The sequence below is a fragment of the Echiichthys vipera genome, assembly GCF_963691815.1.
Source record: "Echiichthys vipera genome assembly, chromosome: 1".
Taxonomy (NCBI): Eukaryota; Metazoa; Chordata; class Actinopteri; order Perciformes; family Trachinidae; genus Echiichthys; species Echiichthys vipera.
The window spans coordinates 22,282,062-22,308,627 of NC_139826.1; the positions used below are offsets into that span (position 1 = coordinate 22,282,062).

General features: G+C 40.5%; 2 protein-coding genes across 3 annotated transcripts in view; one reads left to right on the forward strand and one right to left on the reverse strand.

Annotated features, from left to right (window-relative positions):
- Nucleotides 1-3,694: 3,694 nt before the first annotated feature.
- On the forward strand, nt 3,695-11,410 carry LOC310951749 (uncharacterized protein; the record flags this gene model as incomplete). The annotated part of the gene is made up of 5 exons (XM_083920142.1): nt 3,695-3,866; nt 4,678-5,001; nt 6,088-7,095; nt 9,116-9,284; nt 11,089-11,410. 5 exons carry the CDS (start codon nt 3,695-3,697, stop codon nt 11,216-11,218), a joined length of 1,803 nt encoding a protein of 600 aa, XP_083776268.1. The 3' UTR covers nt 11,219-11,410.
- Nucleotides 11,411-13,163: 1,753 nt separating this feature from the next.
- The window catches only part of furina (furin (paired basic amino acid cleaving enzyme) a), an 80,496-nt gene continuing 67,093 nt past the window's right edge, over nt 13,164-26,566 (reverse strand). For both annotated transcript variants that reach the window (XM_083912482.1, XM_083912481.1), the window contains exons 11-16: nt 25,816-25,919; nt 25,458-25,575; nt 20,740-20,919; nt 20,510-20,634; nt 19,036-19,158; nt 13,164-18,108 (exon numbers count right to left, since the gene is read on the reverse strand). In XM_083912482.1, coding sequence (XP_083768608.1) covers nt 17,501-18,108; nt 19,036-19,158; nt 20,510-20,634; nt 20,740-20,919; nt 25,458-25,575; nt 25,816-25,919 — 1,258 coding nt within the window. In that variant the 3' untranslated portion in view covers nt 13,164-17,500. The remainder of the gene's footprint in view (nt 18,109-19,035; nt 19,159-20,509; nt 20,635-20,739; nt 20,920-25,457; nt 25,576-25,815; nt 25,920-26,566) is intronic.

The following is a 26,566-nucleotide window of genomic DNA, read 5'->3' on the forward strand; positions in this document are numbered from 1 at the left end:
GTAGTTATTTCTCTGTGGCCAACGACAGCTCTCACTTCCCTGTGAGAACAAAAAAAATGCACAGTGTTTCATGTGAGGCAGCACTTCCTCATGTCTGTTTGAATGAGGTCCTGCCTGTAATTGTAATTTTGCTTTCAATTTAGGAACAACTTTCGCAATAAATCCAAAACCTTCCATTGTTGTGAGTGTACAGTTTAATGTAATGCAGGAACAATACACAGACAGGGGGAAGCTGAAGGCTGAGCACTGAGGTCGTGTTACATTATGGCCACTAATGCTCATCTTTAGCAGTGTGTGCATCAGGAACATCAGATATTTTTAAAAACTAAATGTACTTTACTCTGCTATATTGGAATAAAGTACAAATTTGACTTTGACTTGATTATTTCCACGTTATGTTACTTATTCTAATCTTCACTGCATTTAAGGGGTTACATCCCTACTTTTATTTTAGAACTGCAGTAAGTTACTTTGCTGATTTTGAGTGTTACAGGTAAACTACTAAGCCTCGACCAATTACACAGTAAAATGATGCTTATATCAATGCTTATATCAAAATTTTATTTTTACAATGATTGCTTTGACTGCTTTTAATGTTTGGATATTATATAGTACATGCCCCTATGGACAGCTGGTGAGCAGGTTATTGTCACAGTGTGGCATCAACATATCCCCACAGTGACCTAAACGTCCGATGCATGCGGGTGGCAGGTTTATGATACAGTTCATAAAATGGGGAGAAAGTAATTAAAATATATTTCCCAATGCTATTTAACTTTGAGCATGACCAGTGTGTTGAAACCTTCTCTGGATGTTTTTTTCATTTAAGTACACTGCTTATTGCTTTCAGACCATAGTAGATTGTAAAAACTGCTGATGGTGTTTGTTGCATAAAAATACATGAACATGAACCCAGTCTCACTTCATTACTTGTATTTATGACTTGGCTGGTGTTGGATGCAACCTCTCTGCTGTAAACTCATTGGCTTAATTACACCAGCCATACATCATCAAATACACTCATTACACAGACTGAGGAAAGGACAAAAATACACTGTGTACAATGCAGTGCAGCTCAGAGTGGTGTTACAGACCGCAGAGGAAATGGCTACTTTTATATTTAGATGCAGTATCTACAAAGCAGTTTCAGGTCATGTTATAGACAGCCAGCTGCACTGGACAATGTCAAAATGTTATATGTGCTATGTGGAGCGTTAATGTTTAGAAAACTATTTCCCATAACTGCAGTTTCAGCGGTTAGCTGCAACTAAGTTGCTTACATTTACCCAGGTTCTGCACTCATCTAAGCAAGAAACATTTCATGGATGCACTGGGATGCATCCTCAGTGTTGTATCCTGGGATCATTGAGTGTTTTGGGTCTCGCAACCTCATGCATCCTCGTCCAAGTCCCGATTTGCCTCCCAGTTGCAGTCCCAGGGTTCAGCCCTCTTAATTCAAAGCCACCTCGTGGCCTTCTCTGTGGCATCGCTGGCAGATTGAACCGCCCTCTTCTTGGGCACCCCTGTAATGCCCAAACAACTGAGGACTTTGCAAAGTGAAAGCACTGCACAGCCTCTACAGCCGTCTTCTATAGGCTCATAGAAGGTTCTCCGGCCTCTCTCCCTGCACTCCCCCACAAGTTCCTAATACTTTGCAAGTCTCTTCCCAGGGCACTGTAAGTTCCAGCATGATCAGGGGTTTTGAAGCCTCGGAGGTAATGATCATGTCTGGGCGGAGACTTGTTTTGGTTGCAATGTGCTGGGGGAACCTAATCTGCTTTCCCAAGTGGGCCTGCAGCTGCCAGTCAGAGGTTGTGTGTAGGAGGCCTGTTGTTGTTTGGAGGCGCGTTCAGGGTTTCTCTCCAGCTTTGACAAAGGGGACAGCCTTCTTTGGAGCATGATGGTGTTTGTTGGTGCTGATAGCTGAGGCTACACTCTCAGCAATTGCCTTAAGCACCTGGTCATACCGCCAACCAGAGCGACCATCAGCCAGAGCCTTTCGGCAGCTGCTGAGTAGATGCTCTAGAGTAGAGCCTCTTCCAGGGCAAAGAAGGCAGGAAGGTGTCTCGCTCTTCCCCTAGACATAAAGGTTCGCCCGGCTTGGCAGGGCATCGTAGACAGCTTGTACTAGGAAACAGACCCAATGGAAATCTACCTGCAAGATGTTTGCTCAAGTGATCCTGCGCTGCTCTCCCACCTTGTCCACACTCCCTGCTGCCAGAGCCCCACTGCCCTGCTCACTTGTTCTTCCTCCACGCCTCCTCGGACCTCTTCCTGGAGTAGAGTGTGTCACTTAAATACAAATGTATCAAAGTATCTATAGGTTACCTAACTTGACTATTTCCCTTTTCTGCTACTTCAATCTTCTACTCCACTGCATTTCAGAGGGAAATATGGTTCTCTTTACTACAATTAATAGAAGAGATTAGAATTATTATTATTTTACCTATTTTTTTACTCGTAAGCCTTAAAATTAGATTTAACATTTAAAAAACACACGATAAGCCAAATACAATGCTTTGTTGAAGATTAAACAGGGATTTTTTACTTCTTAAAACAAAAAAGGGTGTACAGTCATGCTAATGGCTCTTTAAGGCTGTACTTTGGCACCCCAGTACTTTGAACTCAACTCAGCGTGTGAGCATGCTAACATTTACTAATTAGAACTACACACAAAGTATATCCGATGCTGATGGAAAACAGTTTCACCGATATTTTTTTCATTAACCACACTACTGGACAAAATATTATTTCGACCTGATGAAAAGTTAAGAGATAACCAAAGTCATCACAATTCATCCTGAGAGGGATACAAATGTTAAATATGTACTTTCTGTGTGTGTGTACTGCATTTACTTACACTAGCAGCAAACAGTTTGTTCAGAATTACTTTGTTGTTGTTGTTCTAGCTAACAGGTGCTAACTAGCTAACTGTCATACACACGTAAATACCACATCCAGGCTTGTGAGATGTTTCAGACCTATGCTGATCAAGCTGTACGTAAAGACTCATAGAAAGTCAGACTGTCCTGATACTAAATTAGGCTAATGCTAGCTTATGTCAGGTATATATTAATTAATAATATACCAGTAAGATGCTGAAAATCATATTAACTGTCACTGTGTGTTATTTAATCTCTGGGCTGTACTGCAGTTCCTTGAACGTCCACTTGTGGTGTACTCCAAGTGATCCAATCCCAATAGACCACAATGTTAAAATGTCCGACTTTACAGCAGACATAAACAAGTTTTTTTGCCTTGTGTGTGAGAGGTCTAATTCCCCCATTCATGATAACTGCACTGGTAGTGATTTTTTATATAATTTGCTCATACAGACCACAGGCTTGAATGCACTTTTTGGAAGTCACTTTGGACAAAAGCGTCAGATAAATGAAATGTAATGTTGATTTAATGCTTAAAGCTGCATACTCTTCCTATTTACATAAAAAAAAAAGGTATTTTGGTATTAAAACCCACATTTTTAATTTAACCAAGTATCCGGTCTGACACAACAGCAGCGGCCAATGCAGTAGCTACTTGACTATTGGTTTTTATAATTACTAAATTATTTGTTTGCTCAGTTTTGAACACTTTAGGCTTCCATACATTTCCGCCGTTGGAAGCAACTACGTAACATCCAGCGGAAGTAGCTTGAATACGGCCGTGCGCAAAACTATCTTTGTTCAAAGCAACAATGTCTTCACTTCAGTATTTGACAAACTTTGTGAATGAGCGACTTACCGCTGCTGTTGAAGAAATATTAGGAGCCTTTAAAACATGCGTTGTTCAGTACGAGGAAGAGATTGACCGTCAGCGCAGACTGCTGGATGTCGCTTTGAAACCCCAAATAAAGTTAGACAGCATAGGTGTGTAGACATTTCCAGGTATAGACGCGTATTTATTGACTCAAATGTCCGTTTTTTTCTACCATCACACCAGTTACCTATGACAAGTGGTTTTAACTTTTAATAGCTAGACTGGATATGTATTGCAGATCTCTGTAATTCAATTCTTACTATTAAAAAACAACCTTTTAGATATCCACAATGGCATTCGTACTAGTACAAATTAAATCACTTTCGCCGTTCATGTGTATTGGGCTTTCAATTATAGATATCTACAATTACATTTACATGTCTAGAATGAACATAATATATAATATAACTGTAATGTCATTCTCACTAGTAAAAACTCACATTTCAGATATCCAATATTAATAGCCATAACCAAATGAAAAAGCATTCCAGATATCTATAATGTCATTTTTACTTTTTTCAAAATACATTCTGACCAGTAAAATGTAATTGAGGATATATACAACTGCAGTTTTTCTAGTAAGAATTACATCAAGGATCTCCAGATCCAGTAAAATGTAATTGAGGATATGTACAACTGCAGTTTTTCTAGTAAGAATTACATCAAGGATCTCCAGAATGTTCACTCTAGATATATCAAATGTAATTGTGGATATCTAGAACTGAAAGCCCAATACACATGAATGGTAAAAGGGACGTAATTTGTACTACAGTAGTAAGAATGTCATTGTGGATATCTGAAATTATCATTCTGACTACTAATGATTCAATTTTGACCAGGACAAATGGTATTATGGATATTCAAAATGTACAGAGAGTGCTATTCGATTAAATGTTAAAACCGCTTCCCTTTTCCCTCCAGGCCTCCCACAGCAACATGTCTGGTTGGTCCCTGACCAGCAGCTCTGTGTCAAGGAGTTGGGCTCCAGTGTGGACCAAGAGGACCCAGAGCCTCCACACATTAAAGAGGAACAGGGTGACCTCTGCAGCAGTCAGGGGGGAGAGCAGCTTCTACTCATTGTACCAAAGCAGGAGACCGTGATCAGTGAAGACCAGACCCTGCTTCTGAATCCTGATCATGAAACTCTGAGTGACAGCTGGCATTTGGCAGCTGAGAGCCAAGATCACACAAGTGACGACCACGGAGACTACGCTCAGCCAGAACCAAAGAAGAGAGGCAAAAAAAGTAGGCCTGGTTTATGTCACTCTACCATGTTAAAAGTTCGCCTGAATAGGACACACACACACACACACACACACACACACACACACACACACACACACACACACACACACACACACACACACACACACACACACACACACACACACACACACACACACACACACACACACACACACACACACACACACACACACACACACACACACACACACACACACACACACACACACACACACACACACACACACTGAAAAGACACCTGATGATCCCACGGGCAAGTTTTCTGTAGCTTGAAATGAGAAAGAACAAAGCAGAATGCTGATAAAAAAGTATCTAAAAAATGAAATATTATTATTATTATATATATTTTTTTTAAAGAAAATATGACTTCAAGTTCTCAGAGTACGACTAAAATGATTTGATTCGTAGGTTTTGTGCACCGAACAATACATCATATTTTAGCAAAAATCCTAATCTGTTAAATAAGCCAATAAACCACAATATTTCCCAGTATTTCACAAAAATGTTCACTTAAAATCAAATTTTAAAATAAAGGGTACAAAATTAATACAATTTCCTATATCGGAACTTTGGTTTTTTTTTTGTTGCTAGTGCCTGTCATTAAGGACATGGCTGGTAAGCTAAGTGGTATGGATAATTATAGACCTATGGCTCTTAGTATTATTTTTAAACCGTGGAAAATATCCTGCTAACAAGGTTAAAAAATGTTTGTGCTCACCGCTGATGATCAGTTTGGTTTTAAAAGCAAACTGATATACTGATAAGTGCTTGTATGCTTTATACACATCACTGGCGAGATAGCCTGCACACAGTTGTACTTTAATGTATTGATGACATATTGTGGTTTTAATATTGTAGCTCCGCCGACCCTCTTGTGAGTCTTAAATAAAGTCTGAATTGAATAAACGACGAGTAATCACGCTCATCCCTAATTTAGTTTTGTTTCCATAATGGGTTGAAAATGAAACTGTGTAAAGTGAAAGTGTGTGCAAATGGATGCCTTTACAGTGCATGTTGCATCCTCATTTAACAGCCTTGTTCGTGTATACTTCTGCAACCCTTCAGGTGGCTACAGAACAGCAAGTTCGCACGCAACGATGTCAACATGTAATTCAAGTACGGGATACACACGTCGTCAACTGTCTGACAACCACTGGCATTTCAATTTTGAAATACCTTGGAAGAAGATGTCACCTGAGCTCATCAGAAAGCTGGAAAGAGGGAGGCGACCAACCAAAAGTGAGAGACTTGAAATGATACGACTGATGGTCAGTGAAGTCTTAACAATATGCCCAACGCCTGGAAGGAAACACCTCAGTGAGATTGCGAGAAAGATGGCAAAGGTGTATCCTGTGGCATTCACAGATGTCATTGAAGGGGAAATCGTAGGCACCGGGTGTGATTCACTCACAAAACAGATGATCAGCAGAGTGGACAACTTGAGGAGAGGAACCAATTTCCTTTCCTTAAAGAGGAAACTTACTACCACCAGTGAAGGAGAGGGTACCACACCCAGGAAGAGAAGACTAGACACCTACGGATGTATAAAGTGGCAACCAACGCGGCTACCGCCTGAGGAAACGCCTAAATCCCAGAAACAAGCGCAGGAAGAGTTAAAGAAAATGTACAAAGACAGATGCTGTGATGCCAAAGGTATTGAGAATAAGATGAGGGCCACCTTCTTCACTCAGAGAAAAGACATTATCAGTGGAATTGAGACTTCTGATTTGACAAACAAATGGCCATATTTATTTGAGACAGCTGGCATGAAGACTCATTTTAAAGAGCTTACAGGCGCCGACATTGATGACGAAGCTGTGGCAAATAAATGCGCCAGAGTTGTTTCGTACCTCAAGTGTAATGACAAGACAGGGAAGATGAAAACCGTCTTCAGAGAGATGGAAACATCAAGCAAGAGTGTTGCAGACGTCACCGCTGCCGGGTTTCTTCAACTTCTTCTCAAGTTTTTCAACGAGGAAGAGGACCAGATGTTACATAAAGTGGATCCAACAACGCTGCCCTTTGGAGTGGACGGTACAGAACTTCCAAGTGTGCCATGCATTGTTGTATGCGGTATGTTGAATTTTAGTCTTTTTTTTTTTTCTTTTTCTGTTGTTAAGAAGTGGTTCTTATGCTCTGACTTATGACGCCATGAGGTTTTTGACTGGTAGCAAAATGAATGTATGGACCATAGCTCAGGCTACAGTCACGCTGATAAGGCATGTCATTGAGTCAGGTGGTCGTCAGACAGCAGAAAACCAAAACATTTTAAAATCACAATAAAACACATGGTGGAGTGTTGTGGGTTCAATTTGCTGTGGGTCGTTTGCTGCTGCTTTGGTGGTGGACAATAACACCTTAAAACTATGTGAGGGATAACGTTGAGTGAGCGGGTAATTATTGCAAATGAAACCTGACAGGATGAATCACTCTGAAAGGGTTTCATTCACATTAAAGACCTGCTTCCTGTACATTGTCCCGCGTAGTATGCAGTGTCTTGTGAAGGGAATCAATAATTTGACGTAAAATATTGATTTTTAAAATGATTTAACTGATGTAAAAATAGTCTTCCAGGGTCTATGATTAGAACTGCGTCCATAGCAACTGTCCGTCATACATAACAGCGTTCAGCCATTTAGAAATACTGTAGAATAACCTTACATTTCCAATCATAATCAAGTGTTCAGCAAAGCTGTGTTATAAATTGTGACTACAGTAAATACTGTGATAGTCTCGCATAGCCAGACCATACACCACAGCGCTGTGGAGTGTGGTCTGGCTATGCTGCTGCTAATTTCTGCTGTACCGTCAGCCCAACACCAGAAATTGCTGATATATTCACCAGGTCTATATTTGCATTGATATCAAACTTATTAACCATATCTACATTGATCAATCAGCTCCCAGTCTGTGTGTGAGACGGATTCACCTCACTTGCTACGGTGGGCAAGAATAAAAAATGTAATCATGCATAAATACTGTTGATTTTCCACATGGAGCCAACAGAAAAAGCTATTTTGGTTCAGTAAATTTGCGCTTTCAGTAGTAAGATGAGACGTCAATTAAGAGATTCACAGTAATAAGTAAACACAATAAACTCACAAACTGTATTCTTACACTAATTTCCATATTATACAGAAAAATACAACCGTGCAGGCAATATAGGCTTTGCAAGGATGTGCTTACGTCTGCCATGTGGAGGAAATTATAATAAACAAAGATCCCTTTTTGTTAAAATGTAAACATTGAGTAAAACATAGTAACACCTTGTCATTAAGATGCAAATATGACTTGAATTATATGTTATTTTTGTTTTTTGATCGTCCCCAGCATGAGAGGAAATTAGACATGCAAAGTCTCTACACTCTTGTTGTAAAGCAGAATTTTCACAGTCTCAATATTCTCGCAGGAGCAGACACTTCAAACCTGCTGAATTTTGCCATTTCTATGTCGTAAAAAGTGTGAAATTGGACGAGAGAGAGAGAGATTCTATCTCCTCGTTCATATTTTATAATGCTACAAATCATAGCCAGCTACAAAAAAAGCCTGGAAATTCAAAAGTTAGAATGGAAGTACAGAGAGTCATTGCAGTAGAGATGATGCACAGATAAGCGCTTATTTTTCAGCTTTGCCACCTGCTTTATGAGCAGCTCTTTTGAGGCACAGACCATTAAATTAGCAAAAAAAAAAAGATAACTATTGGCCAAAAACTCAGCCGAGAAAAAACAACCTGCTATGTACTTCCAACCATGTCAATAGATATATCCGTCCAATAACCCAACCTATTAACATCAGTGCAATATATCTCTTTACAGTAAGGTCAGTTAAAGATTTGGACTATTGGTCTGGGCTGTGGTTTGATTGTTTGTGTAACTGTAACATCTGATTTGACGTCAGTGGTTGTAGCTTTTCTCAGTTTCATATTGTGGGATTGAGACTATTAATTGAAAATGTCTTTGTCTAAACTATTCATTCAACAGGGCTATTTCATGTATGTACTTGAATGCCTAAATAAACAAATGGACTTCTAGACATGGGCTACGTTTGTCACGAGAACATACTGACCTCCCTCTCTTGTGTATATGTACAACAGGAAGTTCTCCTTTGGAAGCAGAGTACTTCATGTTATCTGTGGACCAGACCATTGTGAACAGCCACATCACTGTCTTCAGTGATGCTGTTGTGTTGATGTTTGCCTCCTACTATTGCCTGAACATCTCTTACCCGGCAGCCCAAGGAGCAACATTGGAGTTTTTGCAGAGGTAAGAAAGCAGAAGTAAATTATTTTGATTTAGGGTGCACTCACACTGTCCGCCCGTACCGTGCCCCGGGCTTTAGGGTACTTGTCCTCCCCCTTCCACTCCCCCCGCTGGCCAGCCCGTTTGTACTCACACTGCCTGGGCCTAGCGCAAATGCTTCTTGCCTGTTCATACGTCATCACGCCGTAACACGTCACACGCATTGATTGATGTCATCGCGATGCGTCGCTTTGTTTACAAATCTTTCCATAGACCTCGGAGCTTTTGTGCGTCTTGTCCGACTGTTTTTGAATCTTTTCATCCGACCAAATCTGCAGTAAACACTCCACCTCCGCATCACACCAACGTGAACCTTGCGCCGCCATTGTTTTAAATGTCCGCTCATGGTCGGTTCTTTCTTTTTTTTTTTATATATATGTCCGAACAGGCGCACATAAAATGACATCAGACCCGCTGTAGGCCTCGTGCTCGTACATGTGCAAACACGCTCTACAAAAGGCCACCTCTCTCAAACGGGCCGTGGACGGCCAGCTGGCCGCAGTTAGGCACGGTGCGGTTGCACTCACACTAGTCAAACAAACTAGGCTTTACCCGTAAAACCTGTTTGGGCACGGTACGGAAGGACAGTGTGACTGCGCCCTTAATTGAACTGCGTAATATTAAAAGGTCTTTCTAATATCATCCACTTACATTTTCACGTCTTAAGGACTGGGGTTTTACAAGGAAGTTACATGTTCTCGCTGTTTTTGTAAAGGCTTCCTCCAAGTGCTCAGCTTTTGCATCATCAGAGGACTACCAGGATGTTTGCAACAGCTGAGTGAACCAATACATGGTTGTTTCTTAATAATACGCCCAACTGTTAATTCAGACAGGCTCCAAATCCAAATGTCATACCGAACAGAAACTTGAGAGCTTTTGGTAAGGAAACAATGATGAAATGAAACTACCCAAAAAACCTTTCAGTAGCCAATTTTCCAATCACTTTCTGTTCCTTAAAGTGACATGTATGATTTGCTCTTGGGCTCCCCCTACGGTTGGGAAACAGTATTTTCTTCGACTACTGTCGTGGTTACATGATCAGGGGATACATAAGCATCTGTTGACAAGCAAAGGATACATGCAGCCCAGTCTGCCCAAGCCAGAAGTACCAGAGAGTAGAATGTCTTCATCATGTAATGCCAAATGGATATAATTTACTTACTTACTAGTAGACAACAGCATTAAAGCCAAGTTGCCATCGGTGGTGAATCCCTCTTCCTCCTTTAGCTCACGCCAGCGGGTGAAAGCTGAGCCAAAGTTGATCCTCGTCTTCCCTCGGATTCTGTCACTATCCCTTTTTCTTTTCTTGCTCTCCTCTGACAAAACCTTTGCTTCCTTCAGTTTAGTTTCATTTTTGGCCATGACATCAACACAGTATATAGTGTACACCGTCTATGCTGTATCAGCCAACACACATACACACGCTACTCCATAAAGAAGTCGATTTATTTTGTAGTTTTGTAAACAGATATGTTATTAAACATATTGCAAGTTGATGTACCATCACAAGGGTCTTGGACATATGTTATGAAGGTTGAAAAACTACATGGTGTTGCTTTAAAAGTAGCCTGTCCAATTTGGAGTCACCAGTTAACCTAACCTCTGGACATACTGGGTGTTTGGCACAGGGAGAACATGGGAACTCCCACCACAAACATGCTATACAAATCTCCACTATTCTGCTACTTTTATTGCTAATATATTACGAGTTTTACATTGAGAGTCCATGTTTTGACTGAAGTCGTTTTTTTTGTATTTCAATCGACAGGTGCCTCTTCAGGATAAATCCAGACAAAGGATCAAAAGTGGAGAAGAGGTCTTCCGGGAAGCGGCCGGTTATCAATCCAAAGGTTCTTTCCCTGATAACAAAAATAGCAGACTACGAATGGAGAGAGTAAAAAGACACATTTTTCAGAAGAGAAAATATTGGAGTTCAATCTCCCTCCTTTCACATGCACAGTAATTCATAACTCAGTTTCACATCGACTATACAAAACACTTACTATTGCCCACTTTATTCACAAGTTGGAGTATGTGTTGTCAGATAGTAGCACTGTGATGCATTTTGTGTACAGATTCTTACCATATTTAAAGTAAATAGTAGGTTCATACTATCAGACAAAGTTCCCCCAAGTCACTTCAGTAAATTTAGTTTCAAGATACTGTGCTTTTTAGCAGACTGGATGCCTTTTTGTAATCTTTTTCAATGAGAGTAAAGCGTTTTGCTCGCTGATGTTTTCTGCGTCCTGAATGCCTCAAGTTGAAAAGCGCCCAATGTCATTTAGCTTCACTGCTAAAACATGAATGAGGACGGGTGATTGTGTGGTTGCCTAGTAGCAAGAATAACAAAAAGACTCAGCTGGCATTGCTCTTTCTGATCAGGGCGTCTTCAACTAAAAAAAAGCAGTGCACCAAAAACCGAAACAAAGTAGTTAAAGCCAGAAAGGAAAAACAATCTAGGCTGAGCTGGGAGAGCAATTTCACTGTGAATCCTAACTGCAACAACACTGGGAGCAAGTATTAAACATGGATTGAAACATTATTTATCATTATTAGGTCACCATGCCTGTTGTTGGCCCAAACGCAAGAATTCCTACAGCAATTTGACAACATGTCACACAAATGTCAAATATGAATGCAATGATGAAGTGATGACATTTAATATACAAATGGTCAAAGGTCAACTTCTGTGACATCGTAATGTTTCTGTCCATTATTCAATGCCATAAGTTGGAAGGAGAGACATTTAGTTGGATACTGGATTAGTGAATTTAATCTTGAAACTGAAGTGATTGTTTAGATCTTCGGTGCTGCCTGGTTCAATATGTGTGTGAAGCATCCACATTTCGCCAAAAAATACACTTAATACCTGTTTATTAAATCATTTTAAAGTCTTCACTACATATGTTATGTAAGTTTGGACAGTTTGGGTGTAAAGTGCAACTTGACTGGTTTGCAGAGGCATAAATCTAGTTTATTTTATTGTGTAATTTATTTATTTTTTCAAATGGGCAACTTTAGATGCACCAAGACCAGACCCTGCTTTTGAATCCTGATCAAAAAACTCTTTCAACTGGCATGCAGCTGGAAGGCAAGATCACACAAGGGACGGCCATGGAAACTCATAATCAACTCGAGACGCTCAGCTAAAACCAAAGAAAAGATGCAAAGTAGGCCTAATGTTTGTCACACTACCATGTTGAAAGTTCAGCTGAATACTGTCACTGGTAAAAAGTTGTTAAAATGTGAAACTTGTTGGAAAGCTTTCATTCAGCTATTGACTGCAGAGACACCTGATGATCACCCAGGTGAGAAGCTCAAAATTAGTAACAACTGTGGAAAAGGATTCTGTGAGATATCAGTCTTTAAGCCACAAAACAACTACATGCCCGCAAAACATGTTTCAAATGAAGCTGTCTCTTGAGGACTCACGCAGATGAAACTGCAGCAAAGTAAAGTCATATTCATGGTCCCCAAAGGAGGACCTTTCCTCTCGTACCACCATGAAGTTCACATTTGAGTTTTTGACTGAAATGTCTCAACTGATTGATGGATTGGCAAAAAAATTTGGTACACACAATCATTTCCCCTTCAGGATGAATTCTAATCGATGCATGCGTGCGGCCCCTGCAGCTGGGTCAAATTTCATGTTTCATTTAAATGTATTGTTCTCATTTTATTAATTTCTTAGGGTTATAATAGTAATTAACCTCGATCTGTGTCTCGAACTGTACCTTGTTGGGTCCTTCAACTTGATATTTGAAAAGGTGAGGGAACCCTGTACAAATGACAATAATCTGTATTGTAATACATTTTAAAAGTAATTCTTCCAACACATTCCAATTTGCATAGATCTTTATTTTTTTTAGTAGAATCTATAATTGACATCAATTAAATAAAAAGGAGAAAAACAAGAGCAAAAACAAATCTTTAAATTACAAGAAAATTACACTGCACCATTCATATAGTACAAAAATATGCCTTATTTTAGAGTTATGTCCCATGTAAGATAGTCATTCTTGTACATTATTCATAGGTCACAAATCTGTAAGGTACTGTGTGCAGCCACAGGCCAGGAACCTCACAAAAAGGCGGGAGGAGGTCAACAGCGTCGTCGGAGGCTGCTCCACCAATCCCCCTCCCCCTCGGTCATCACAAAGTGTTTCATTTATACTAAAGCGAGCATATGCACACATGGACGCACGCAAATCTGATTCAGCCCTTAAGTTAATGGAGATGGAGATGGGATACATTCTACCTCCTCCCTCCACGGCTGTTGATTTTCAAAGAAGAAAAAAAGATGACAGAATGATTTTAACAAAACACTTTGAGCACGAGTGAAGGGGGTCGATAGACTGTGACAACCTGAAAGCAACACGTCGTAACACTAAACAGACAGCATTTAAATGATTGTCTTTGGTTATGCCAAAGATATTGCTCCTATTAACTCCATCTGACTTCATATTGATCACTTCAGACTACATCCTAAGGCAGGACTGAAGCAACATCGAGCTCCACGTGAAATAAGTCAGCTGTATGAAGAAAGAACTCTCCATCACTCCCATCCTCTCTTTATAGCCAGAGGAGACAATTTGCGATGAGCTGATTTTTTTTATTTTTTTTAAACATTCCTGTTATTTTCTACATTAAAAGACTTCACACATTAGTGCCTGTGATGTTGCAGCCTTAAGATGATGAACTGCTTTCTGGCACAATTAAAGAAACTGTTTTTTTTTTTGTGTTTTTATAACTTTTAGTTAAGTGTGTAGTTTCCGTCACATTCTTGCAGCGAAAGGAGTGAGCTAAGTTTTCAGCAGCTCCCCGTGCTTTGGAAGCATGAGCTACTTAATGTTGTCCGCATTCATGATTTTCGTATAAATTGAAAACTTCAATGCACAAAGCTCCGCATTCATCAGTTTTAAGTTTCCAGCTGTAGTGAATACAACATCAAGCTAAGTTGATAAATTGTTTTGTGTGCGCGTTCGAGGGGACACAGAAACTTGTCTGAACACCCTCAAAATGTTGCACTTTAGGAGAAACTTTATTCTTGCTTGGAGCAATATAAATCTTTAGTAGGGGGAGATAAACAATGCATAATGTTGAGACTTAGTATCAATACTAATTGCATGGGTCAGAGTCCCACATCATAGTTCTTCTAAAGAATAAAAAAAAGCATAGCAACCAGAGTTTAAGAAAATAGTTTATGGAAGCAATTTTGGTGCCGCATTATCTGTTGTGTACACTCTTTACACCAAGCTGGGAAGTCGATCGGATTTTGTGGCTCAGGTCTGAGACTGTAGTTATTACATTTTTAAATGAGCATCCAACCGGGGCTAATCGAAGCCTGAATGGCAGTAGGCACTAATGTATATCACACAAAGTGATGCAGCACACGCTCGTTATTCTGCAGCCACATTAGCTTTGTTTATTATGAAGACATTTTCTCTAAATCCACACTCTCAGGTTTGTTTCCAATCCAGTTTAGTGCTTCCTGGCTGAAACTGCAGTGATAAGCCAAATGTGCTACACCTGCACCGGCCATCTGAGATGAATTAAGCTTCCTGGCTCAGTGCTGTGTTTGAGAGCATACACACCAATCCATCCATCCCTTTGAGCAGGATGTTGGAAGGTACCGGTTTGAAACTCTTTATTCTCTGATGTTTATTCATCTTTCTTCTTAAATGACATTCAGCTCTTAATATTTATGAATAACACCTTCTGAGATAGCTTACCCAACACCCAGTGGTTAAATTAAAAATAGATTAGCTTTGTGTGCTTGTGCACCTTCTCGCCCTTAAACAAAGGAACTTTTTTGATTGTCAGTGACATAAACTTATGAACAAAAAGGTCTCCAGACCTGATGGAGCCACCTGGGAAAACTGAGTATGAGAGATGAGGAAAACAAACGCCCCTACCAATTTAAAGTTGATCCGACACTTAAACGTTAGCCAACACGATATATGAACATCCCTTCTACCCATTCTATTTTCAATAACAGGTTTTAAAGCCCAGGTGTGGCTGCCCATGAATGCTGATCCTAAAAGCAATACATTTTAGGAGAGATAGGAGTTCCAGCAGACTAGAATTTACAGCAGCTTTACAGTTTCTGAATCGAAATTACTTGTTTCCTCTTCTAAATCATTACATTTTACTAACATGCCTATTCTCCTAAATCTTTCCCGACAAGCATTGTCATATACGACCTACATATAATTTAACCTCTATTAAACAGCTCCTCTACCGGCGTATGAAACCTTGATGAATGATATGAGAGGTAGATAAAAAAAAAAAAAAAAGGATGAGCAGCTGCAGGTTTGTATGCATGTCATCACCATGACAACCCCTTTCAGCCAGCTTCGCCGTTTTTGTAGTGGGAATGAACAAAGAAAAAAAAAATCATAATTTCAACATAGCAGGAAAGGAGATGGATTCAAAAATGGCTGCACTTTGTTAAATGAGATGTTCATTTTAGATGATAACCAGCCCGGGAAAAAATTATAATTTTAAAACAATCTTTCCTTAAGATATGATTAAAATCTAGAATAAATATTTGCTGCAGTATCATTCAGAATATAATTAATTGGCAAGTACACTGAAGAGTTCATCTGAAATTCAGATTAGATGAAGACTGGAGGGTAAATGCAGAGATACTGATGAGACGTGGTGCCTCAGGATTTCTAAACAGCATTCAAGATTTGAAGAAGCGAGTGGAGACTGAGAAGAACGAGGAAAGGAAACCTTCACTTCAGACATCAGATACACGTTTTTAGACCTCATGAGCAGTACATGCACGCACAAACACGCAAATAAAGTCTCAGTGATTAGAATATGAGGTGTGTCTACATTTTGTAGTGCTAAAGTGCTCTGACAAAAGGGAAAGCCTTCATTTATTTATTGATAACTGCATCCACTCTGTCAAGGAATCAATCACAGGTCACTCAACAGCTGCCATCTGTTTTTGAGAAGCTCTTGTGCTCAACAGTCACATATTGTTCTCGGCCCCATCAGTACTCAGTGATTCTCTCTCAGCCCTGGGATGTGAGCACATCAAACACAGAAAATTAAATATTCCTGGACAGGATGGTGCCTCAGGGTTGATCAAGCAGTCTTTTATTCTTTTAACTGATCATACTTTTTCGATACCCCTCCATACTTTATGACAATTGGGGAGGTGAAGAATTTATGAAACTTTCCAAACTGGGAATAAATTGAGTCCATCTTGAATCCCAAAAGGCTTTGTGACTCACAGTTTGTTCTGCAGGGACTGAGAGAGATCTTCCCAGACTGTGTGTACAATTGGAGAACGAAAGCTCCCCTCACACCTAGAACAATAACTTTGCAGACAAAAAAATACCGTGTGAAAGATGGATTTTGTTTAAAACAAATACAAAACATCATCTCATCGTAAAGATAAAGACGACAGAGGAGCTTGTTTATCTGACGTAGTTATAAACCATTAAAGTCCGGACATTTCCTTGGCAACTATTAATCTTTTGATTTGAGCATTTGTTATATACACTATGACTTGCTGCAGTTTTCATGAACAGATTTTGGACGTTGATGTCACTTAACGACTTAATGAGACTCAATGTTTTCAAATTAAATTTCAGGGCTGCGTAATACCATCTTCTGTTATCGCTTTTAAGTCAAAGTACTAAATGTGTCTCTATGAAGGGCAGTACACTGTTCATCAGATTCACACACACACATACGTGCGCACACGCACACACACACACACACACACACCTCTACTCCTCACATTCGACAATCTCGTCTGGCTACTGCACTGAGACTGATGGGAAGAGGAAAAAAAAGTAAATAATGGTTTGTTTACTGTAACAAAAAGGGGGAAGATGGACTCTGCACAGACAGACACTGTTAGTGATTGAGGGCAAGAGGAGGGAGAGAGCCAGTTTAATAGAAAAGCGCCCAAGTGTGAACAGAGCAGAGTTCGGGCCATGCCGAGCTCTGAAAGACAGCCGCTTCCCATCATGTCTCCCACAGCAGATCCTGAAGCAGGACTCAGATGAGAACCCGGTAAGACAGAGACAGGAAAAAAGGGACAAGAGATAAAACCAGGAAAGACTGTGACAGAGCAGTTACCACAGCCCTGAATTATCAGACAGATGAGGGTGAGGAGACTTAAAAAGCAGGAGAAAGGGAGGAATGTGGGGGAGGCATTAAAGAGCACTTTGTGTTTTGATAAAGGCAGTCCTCTCATTTTGGACGTCAAACTCTTCGTTATCAGAGTCTGTATTTACCCCATCATCCCCCCACACTGTCGGGATGCCGCGGTACGACACCACCCTATTTCCCCCGAGGCTGAAACTGCCCCCGAGGCCGCTACCGGCCTCCAGAGAGGGCAGCTTAATGAGTGCGCCTGAGCGCAGCTGCAGCAGCAGGAAGGTGCCAGCGAATGTGGCGATGATGGCCATGCAGCTGAGCACGGCAACGGTGATGGGAAGCTGGGAGCTGAGCTGGAGCTGCATTCCCGTGTTCCCCTGGCCAACCATGAAGCTGCCAGGGGACTCTCGCATATACTGGTTGAGGTGCAGGCAGGTGCCAGAGATGGGGTCCAGGGAGCTGTGAGGGAGACAGGACAGGCAGGCCCGAGGGCTGAGGCTGCTGCAGGTCAGGCAGGGCGGTGGGCAGGGCAGGCAGGCTGGGACGGAAGCTGGTTGTATAAAGTTTCCCACTGTGTAGTTGAGGGGCTGGGAGCCCACCGAGAAGCCTGCTGTACATTCTTTCACACAGCCCTGCTGAAAGAGGTAGTAGCCAGCATTGCACTCTGTAACACAGAGAAACAAAACTGACATAAAAAGCCACACACACCTTACAGCCACCATAAACCAGCATCCCTGGACCCGACAGTCAAGACTCAGAGGGCACAGTCAATATTGTTGTGTGACATTTATGTATACATTAACCCATGTGTTGTTTGGTATCTTGGTAAATGCGAATCAAAGTTTTGAGGCAATCTGAAGTCACCATTTTCACTTTTGTTAGTGCTTCTTTTGCTTACTAAGGAAACTGATGATGAAATAAACTTTGCAATTTATATGCTGAGTGCAGCATGTTTAAGTCAACAGAGCCATTTCCATATGCAGCAGGCCCAGATGCAGACCATTGCCTATAGTGGCAATTAACAGACTGTGGTCGGGGTAACTGAACTGAAAACAGGAGCGAGAGCCAAAAGAAGGAGGAAAATCTAATTTACTGCAGGGTCTTTGTCAACATGTTCAGAAACAAAAAAAATGTAGTTGTGAGCCCCAAGTCAGAGAACGTTTACTAAACCATACATGATAATCACAATGATATTATATTCAGTTCACCCTCTGATGACTGTTTATGATCTCGTCTGTGGGCATATAAATACCTCAGACAGCCTGTAGGGGTCAGATTGACACTGTTTCAGACGAGATATAAGTGGACTTCTATACAGTAGTGTCTTGAGACATTGCCTATAGCAGTATTTGAATTAGGTAGGAAACGGCAGCATGGACACCATTAAATTTAAATGAGGTTATTAAAAAAGGACCTGCATTAAAATTTGATCTCATCAGAGCTCAGATCCTTATTTTAAATTGATATTGATGCTAAAGCGTTATAATGGCATTACGTGTGCAGGAAGAGTTGAAAAAGATAATTGCATGACATTCAAACCCCCCAGCTCCTCAGCTAACTTCCTGTGGGACAGGAGATCTTAGGATCTTACCGATGCAAATCTGCCTCAGATCCAAGGTCTTACAGTTGCCATCGCCAGGCTGAGCTTTGTCAGAGGAGCTGGATGACGCTGAGCTGGTGCCATACATCACCAGGGTGAACTGGGTCAGAGTGCCTGAATGGAGAGATAGAAGGGATAAAAAAACGTTGTTGTTTTTTTTATTAAATTGGAGACAAAGAAGCCCTGTCAAAAACAGTGAAGCTCCGGCGCTCCCTAGGGTGGATTTTGTAAATGTATTCGCTTTTTATGGAAGACTCTTGGATTTGCTGCATTAAGTGACTGAAAATGAATCCTCAAAATGAGCTGCAATTTAAAGACGGCATGATTTCACTCTGTGCCTAATATGAGTATTATAAAGTATTCGGAAGAGTCATTCAAGTGTAGAGACTGAGAGGTTCCACTTTAGCAAATCACTTCTTTCTGAGGAGGGAGGTGTGAGGCGTTCATCTCCATTGGTCTTCTGGGGTTTTCTTGGCTTTTGAATACTATGTTGTGGGTGGACCTGATAAGTTCATATGCAGACGGTTATTGGCTGATGATCTAAGCGCAAATATTCTCTCCACTGCATTATCATGCTCCCCGCTATAGAAAAAAACTAACGGCTGCAGAGCTGCACAGAGTCGGCTTCGCAGCTCGTATTAAGAGGACGAAGGCGCATGCACCTTTGGAAAACAGGAGCCACTTGATCTCTAATCTCCTGGCACTGATTCCTGAACCCTTGAGCTGAACTCTAGACTCAACAGATTAATGCATGTGTTGAATAACATTCATGTAAGGTCATTCTATGCCACTCTCGTGGCATAGTGGTTAAGACGCATTACACATGACCATGATGCCCCCACTTTCAATCCACTCTTAGCCTCTCTCCTCCTGTGTTTTCTGTCTAAATCTACTCACTTTAAATTACTGCTGAAATTTAAAAAACACAACACAATATTGCCATTAACTTTACAAATGAGAATCAGGATTTAGTATTCTGATTTACATGTCCTTTATATCTAATGATGTAGCTCTTTGTGAAAGTGAAAACTTTGTGATTATTTTTGGGGTTGTTTGTTTTTGTTGTGCTTTTGTCTCTTAATTAGTAAAATGATGCAAATGAATTGATGATTGTTTTTAAATCATTCAAGATTTTCCTGCTTCCAGCTTCTCAGATGTGATGATTTATTGCCTTATATAATTGACGATCTTTAGGTTTTAGATTATTGGTCAGACAAAACAGCAAAACAGTTATATGAAGATGTGTCTGCTTGAGGCTTGTGATGTGCATCTTTAACTATTTTCTGACACTTTACTTAAAAAAAAATATTAACTACTTATCAACAATTAACCAGAAAAGTAGTCAACAAATGAAATCAATAATGAAAATTACCATTAGTTTCAAATATGTCCAAAAAAGACTTGGACAGCATCAAATTCTAGATATGAAAACACAAACATGCAGACAAATCCGCCAACAACGTACCATAGTCACTGGCACCAGCCACGTTCTCAATCTCCAGCATCCATGCCCCTGTCGGGTTCTCATCCCAGGAGTGGGTGGTCATGAAAGCCCAGTCATTAAAACCCTCTGATGAGTAATCATGAGGCCTGCAGGAAAACCACAAGCAAGGAGTGTAAACAGTTTGTGTTTACCAACTTGTACTGCGACATGTACTGTATAGTCTGTGTGCATGCATGCTTGTGTGTTTGTACCTGGGGTGGAGCAGAGTGGAGCGTGTGCCGGCAGGACTAATGAGGTGGATCGCCAGGTTTCCCCTGCGGTTGTAGGACAGGGTGAGCCGGGCCTGGACATGCTCTAATGAGGTCACGTGACTGTCTGTCCCAATGCAGGCGTCCACACTCTTGTTAATGGACAAATGGCTTCCAATGTTGCTGTAAAACATGAGAAACGACACAAAGAAGCGGATGAAGACAGCGGTGCGCAATAGCAGGGGTTCCCACTCTTTTATAGAGATCATTTTCCAGGACATTTTCAGTGATGATCTAGCTGGTATGACAGACAGGGATTGTGTCGTGTGCTATGTTCCTCTCTGTGGAAGTCTGATTTAAAAGAAGTGCAGTCAATGGCTATAACTTATCTGTGATATCATCTCTTACATGCTTAGAAATGATGACACATCTCAATTTATTAGTATAACGTTGCTGCCTGTCGTTTTTACATTTCTCCATAAATCAGTGTTATTGGTCACTCATTACGTCTGTGTGTGGTTTTTATAAAGTTTTAACCATGTAAAATATTGAACAGAGCTTGTGACTAAATCTTGTAAAGCCATTGGATTCTCAAACTGTCAGCAAAACCTCACTTTCTTGAAGAATGAGGGTTTTAGAGATACTTTTTATATATATACTTTTTCTTCCATCTCTCTCTCCAAAAAATAAAAAATAAAGCTAAGCAAAATAAAAGAGCCAGCAAAAGTATCTGCCTTAAAAATAATTAATTTTGGCAAGAGTTGTTTCGATACTGATACTAGTATTGGAAATGCCTCCGATACTGCCGAAAATGCTGGATCGCCTATCGGTGAGTATGCAAGTCTGTACAATACCACCCAATTTAGCCTGGAAAAATTCAACTTAAAAGGTACTTTTCAATTGGATAAAACTGCTGTTATCCCAGAATCAATTCTTCTTCTCTACTCAAAAGAACAGTAGCCTACAAAGCAAGCTTCTGCAACATAACGGCCTGTTCAATAAATACTATTGTAAGGTTACCGCTTGAACGTTAATATGAACATAGCTCAGGGTAAATCAGTGGGAACCCTGATTAGTTGCAGGTTGCTTGCTGCTGAAATCATTAATGGCTCGTTCTGAGCTTTGAATAAGCTACACTGCAGACAACTGTGTGAGTGTGACACTTGGCTCCTGGCCAGTGAGAAAGCCTGCGAAGGGTGAAAGAGTTTGTGGCCTTGAACAGGATTAGCGTCTCACAACCTGCAGCAACAGTGTCCTCTGTGGAAGTAAAGCTCCTACCTCTTTTTACTCCCTCGCTTAGGAGATTACACGCATCCACAACAATTCTAAGGAGCAGGAAGACTCTGGGTTTTACTGACACAAGGTGCTGTGATCACCAAACTGTCACGCTGTTTTAAGACATAGTCACACCAGGTTCAGTCTGATACATTTTTCATGACGCATTAAAGGACTACATAAACCCCTCTACCTTTGTCAGCAGCCTCATATGGGAACAGTCCAAAAGGTTAATTTACAGCACTTTGAGAGTAAGGCAAGGCAAGTTTATTGGATAGCACCTTTCAACAACAAGGAAATTAAAGATGCCAACAGGTCAATAGCTCATTCCACACATACACTGCTAACCTAAAAATTATATTATACTATATGAGTTGTATGTGAAAAAGCAAATCTTTGCAAAGACTGTGTAATGAGCGAGTGGGCGTGTTCACGATGTTTCTATCATGCAACTGTCGTGAAACCAGAAGGAAACAAACATCTGAGGGTTGAGAAAAAGGCTGATTTACACTTAAATGGCAATGAAAATGTCTGACTAGAGAGACGACGAGATTCAGGAACTTCTGTCAGTAAGGGTCAATGCTGAAATCATCATATTGACAAATTTGAGGAACTGTAAAAGACATTGTTGATTATGACCAAATGACCAACCACCTTTGTGATCGTAGTGTAATCTGTGTCATGTCCTGCCTCCTTCACACTCTACCCAGGCGACACCCCTCACCTAAAGCAAACTGAGTCTTTCCAATAAGTGAAATCATGTTTAACACTGAGAATCTCCTGTTGTGGAAGGGAAACTTACAATATCCACACCTGAACCGAGGACATTGTTCAGGGCTCATATGAGGAAACTGCTAGTGACTGCCCACATTATTATTTAGATCCAAATTGGCTGCAATGCAGCACTTCTACATTTGCACGTTTAGGTTTCTGCGTATTTTGTGGTGATTTTATACAAATGGCTGCTGAAGTTGATTCATCATTGCCATTCGACCACGTCGGCACAGGGGTCTGTGATTAAGTGTCTGGGAGAAACATGTGGCGCTGTTGCAGGCATTGTATCTGTTTTTATAAGCACACACATTAAGATAGAGGGAAGGTTATGCAATAAACCTACAGACCTGTGAAAAATGACCAGGAGCAACTGATCAGGAAAGAAAGATGACAAGTTTAGCTTTTTTTTTATCATCAACATTTCAGGAGAGGCTACAGGTGAAAATCACTTCAAGGATGACTGTAAAAACACTATTCCTGTAGTGAATCTAAAAGATGCCTGGATAAAACACAAGCTTTCTTTGTTCATCACCAAAACACAACACTAGCCAAAAGAAAAACATTGCACAACCAGTATTTCTTTTTTTTTTTCCAGTTGGCTTCAGCTTGAATTAGTATTTTTCTCTGGCGTTTAGCAGCTCACAGCAGATTTTGCCTAATGCAATATGAAAAATCTACCACATACCTATAACATATTGGAAATCCTTTATTGAATATTTTTTTGAATTAAATATGTTAACAGCATTAATCCTGAGGAGACACAAATGTGTTTTCTAATCCTGTGTTTATAGTTTAAAGCTTTTCAGAACCACGGCAAAATATGCTGGGAGTCGGCGAAACCCGGAGTACTGCCATCCATTTGTGGTTAACACACTTCAGAGTGTTTCTAAATCATGAATCCTTTTTTGAAACATTTTTTCAGAGCATTCGCCTCATACCATGCTCCAGTTTGCAGCAATACAATATGTTGCAGTCCTGGTGGTAATTTGCAGCAACTTTGCTCAAAACAGAGTGCACACACGCACGCAAACCTGGATGCCACAATCAATTTTCCAAATGTATACACAAGGTTAGGCCAACGGAGGCAATAAAAAAGAATGATATGCAAACTGCTGCCACTCTGAAATCAACAAACAAATGTTTTTATACACGGAATGACACTCAAAACCCAAAAGTTATGATCATCATCTAAGTGTTACACATGTTAATGGCAAAAAGGAATTGAAATGTTGGTCATAATGGTGTACAGTTTACCCTGAACATGTGTCCTTTCTGATGACGCCGTCATGATTCTGTTGGATGTAATCACTGGATATAATTGTCAGTAAGAAAGACACTGCACCCCTACCTGCCGACTTATTTCAAGACGCTCTGGATAAGTGAGTCAGCTAAACACCTAAAATGTAAATTGAATAACCTGCCTTGACTGCTGTTCGCAGACGCTTGAACCATCTGCTCTGAGCATCTCATAGCTGCAGTAAAAGAGAGAGAAACCTCATTCCCTGCGAGGGGAGTGACAAGGAGCGCATAATGAAGAGGAGATGTCAGACTGTGACACTAGGAAAAAGAAGGAACAAAATGGCTGAGGAGGAGAAATAAAGTCTTAACAGCGAGTGCTACACATGAATTGACAAGTTATTATTTCTCTTTTAAATGCTCCCTCTCAAGCAGAGCAGAATGTCTGGCGCACGCACACACGCAAAAAAGCGTCATGGAGCGGTTCACCGAGTGCACAGAGCGGAGCTGCAGATGAAGACATAACATGTAACTGCAGCAAAGTGTGACAGCTCAGTTATACACGAGCATCTACTACTATACACCTGTGTTCTGGGCCACTTCACATGCTGAATTTACATCAAAACAATGTATACAACAATGTTTTTATTATGCATCTGTTCTGCCATTTCTTTTAATGGTATATGGACTACTATTATTTTTCATATTAGTGTTAAATTATCTCTCTGATCACATTCATCCATTCTCTGTTTTTATCATATGTTTGCTTAAATAGTTATTTACCTGTGAGCTCTATATGTGATGCTGCTATCTTACCCAGGACACACCTGTATAACGATTTTTTTTATACGAGCAAGGGGCTTCTCTGGTAAAAGGGGCCCTCCAGTGATTTAGTCGAAGGACTCACAAAAGACATATTCAGACAGTCAGGAGATATCCTCCCTGACTTCAGGGTTATTTTCTCAATGTTTAGAAAGCTCCAGAGCCAAGGATGACTTTAAACAGCTGTTTCTAAGTGCTTAAGAGAATCCACATGACGAGTAAATCCCTGATATTATACTTGTAACAATCAGCACAGCAGACAGGTTTCGATCCAGCAGGTGGCATTTCTAAACTACACGGCCCATCTGATCCAATGACTAGGCTTTTGTTGTTCTCAGCTAGCCATACTGAACAGATAATCATATCTCAGCGCAAACCAGCTGAGAAATAAAGGTTTTGGATTTGACACACTGATTGGAATGTTGTGGGCAACGGTAAGGCCTTTTGCTGAGTTTGCAAAATGCAACTGTCTTACAGTACCATCAGTTTTTACTCAACAAATCATGTGTTACTTCTAATTAGTAGGTTGTTTTTTTTTTAAAAGTGACAGCTGTAATATGTATCGACACTTGTGGTCAAGTGTGTATGTGTGTGTGTGCGTGTGATGTACTAACCTTGGTTCACAGACCATGGTGATCACACATTTCCGCTGTGGCTTCACACTGGTCCACGTTTCTGCCAGCTCTACAATTGCACTTGCATCAAGTAGACCGTATCCATATGAATGACTAACTGCAGAGACCGAGAGAGAAAAGAGGAAACACACGCATGAATATTTTGCCTGCTGAGAGCAGCATCCTCTTCCTGCTGCAACTTATAGACGAGCTGCGGTGTGTATCCAATTTTAAGCTTTCACACGAGCAATCCCAGGATCCTGCATCTCTAGTTGCAATTTGGTGTGATGCACAATGAGCTTCAAGGGCATTTGCAAACTGCAGAGGGCAGAAGAGAACTTGGGAGAAACTTTTGTACCTTTGCGTCCAACTCCATTGGTTCTCCAGTCGTTGGTGAGCAGGTGGTCGGGGTGAGAAGTTCGAACAACCAGATGTTGCATGTCCCGCCAGGTCAGATTTTTACTGGAATGCACACACACGCGCACACATACACACACGCGCGTACACGTACGCACACACACAGACACAGACAGACAGAGAGTAAGACTCTGGCTTAAAAAAAAATGTAAGCACTCAAACAAAAGCCTCTGACAGAACATCCCGCGGTTTTAACCTGCAGGTGGGCAGCTGAATAAATACGATGAAGTACCAGTCACATACATTCCTGAATTAGAGTAAATCTTCAGTCAACACATGTTTGAACTCAATTTTTACCCTTTGGCAAAACGTATTGTAAAGAGAAAATCTAAAATATTGTTAAGTGATTATCCTGCCTGCCAGGCAGACACACGGTTTGATTTAACTTTAAATGTATAATTTGTGTTGAAGATTTAGTCAAATTATCAAAACATATTATTTAGTCACTTTGCTAAATCACATTCTCATCCATTCCTAATTGCAATCCTTTTCTATCACCTCACTCTGTTTTGATACAGGACTAATTACTCATGTTTGTCCCCTCCTTAGTGCTGCGTGACTGGATAAGAATGATCAGTGCCATTATTGTAAATGCACTGTAAAAGTCTGTCAGGCAGGGTTAAAAAGTAATTCATAAAAAAGGATTTTAAAACAGAATTGATGCATAAACAAGCAGCACCTACAGTTAAAAG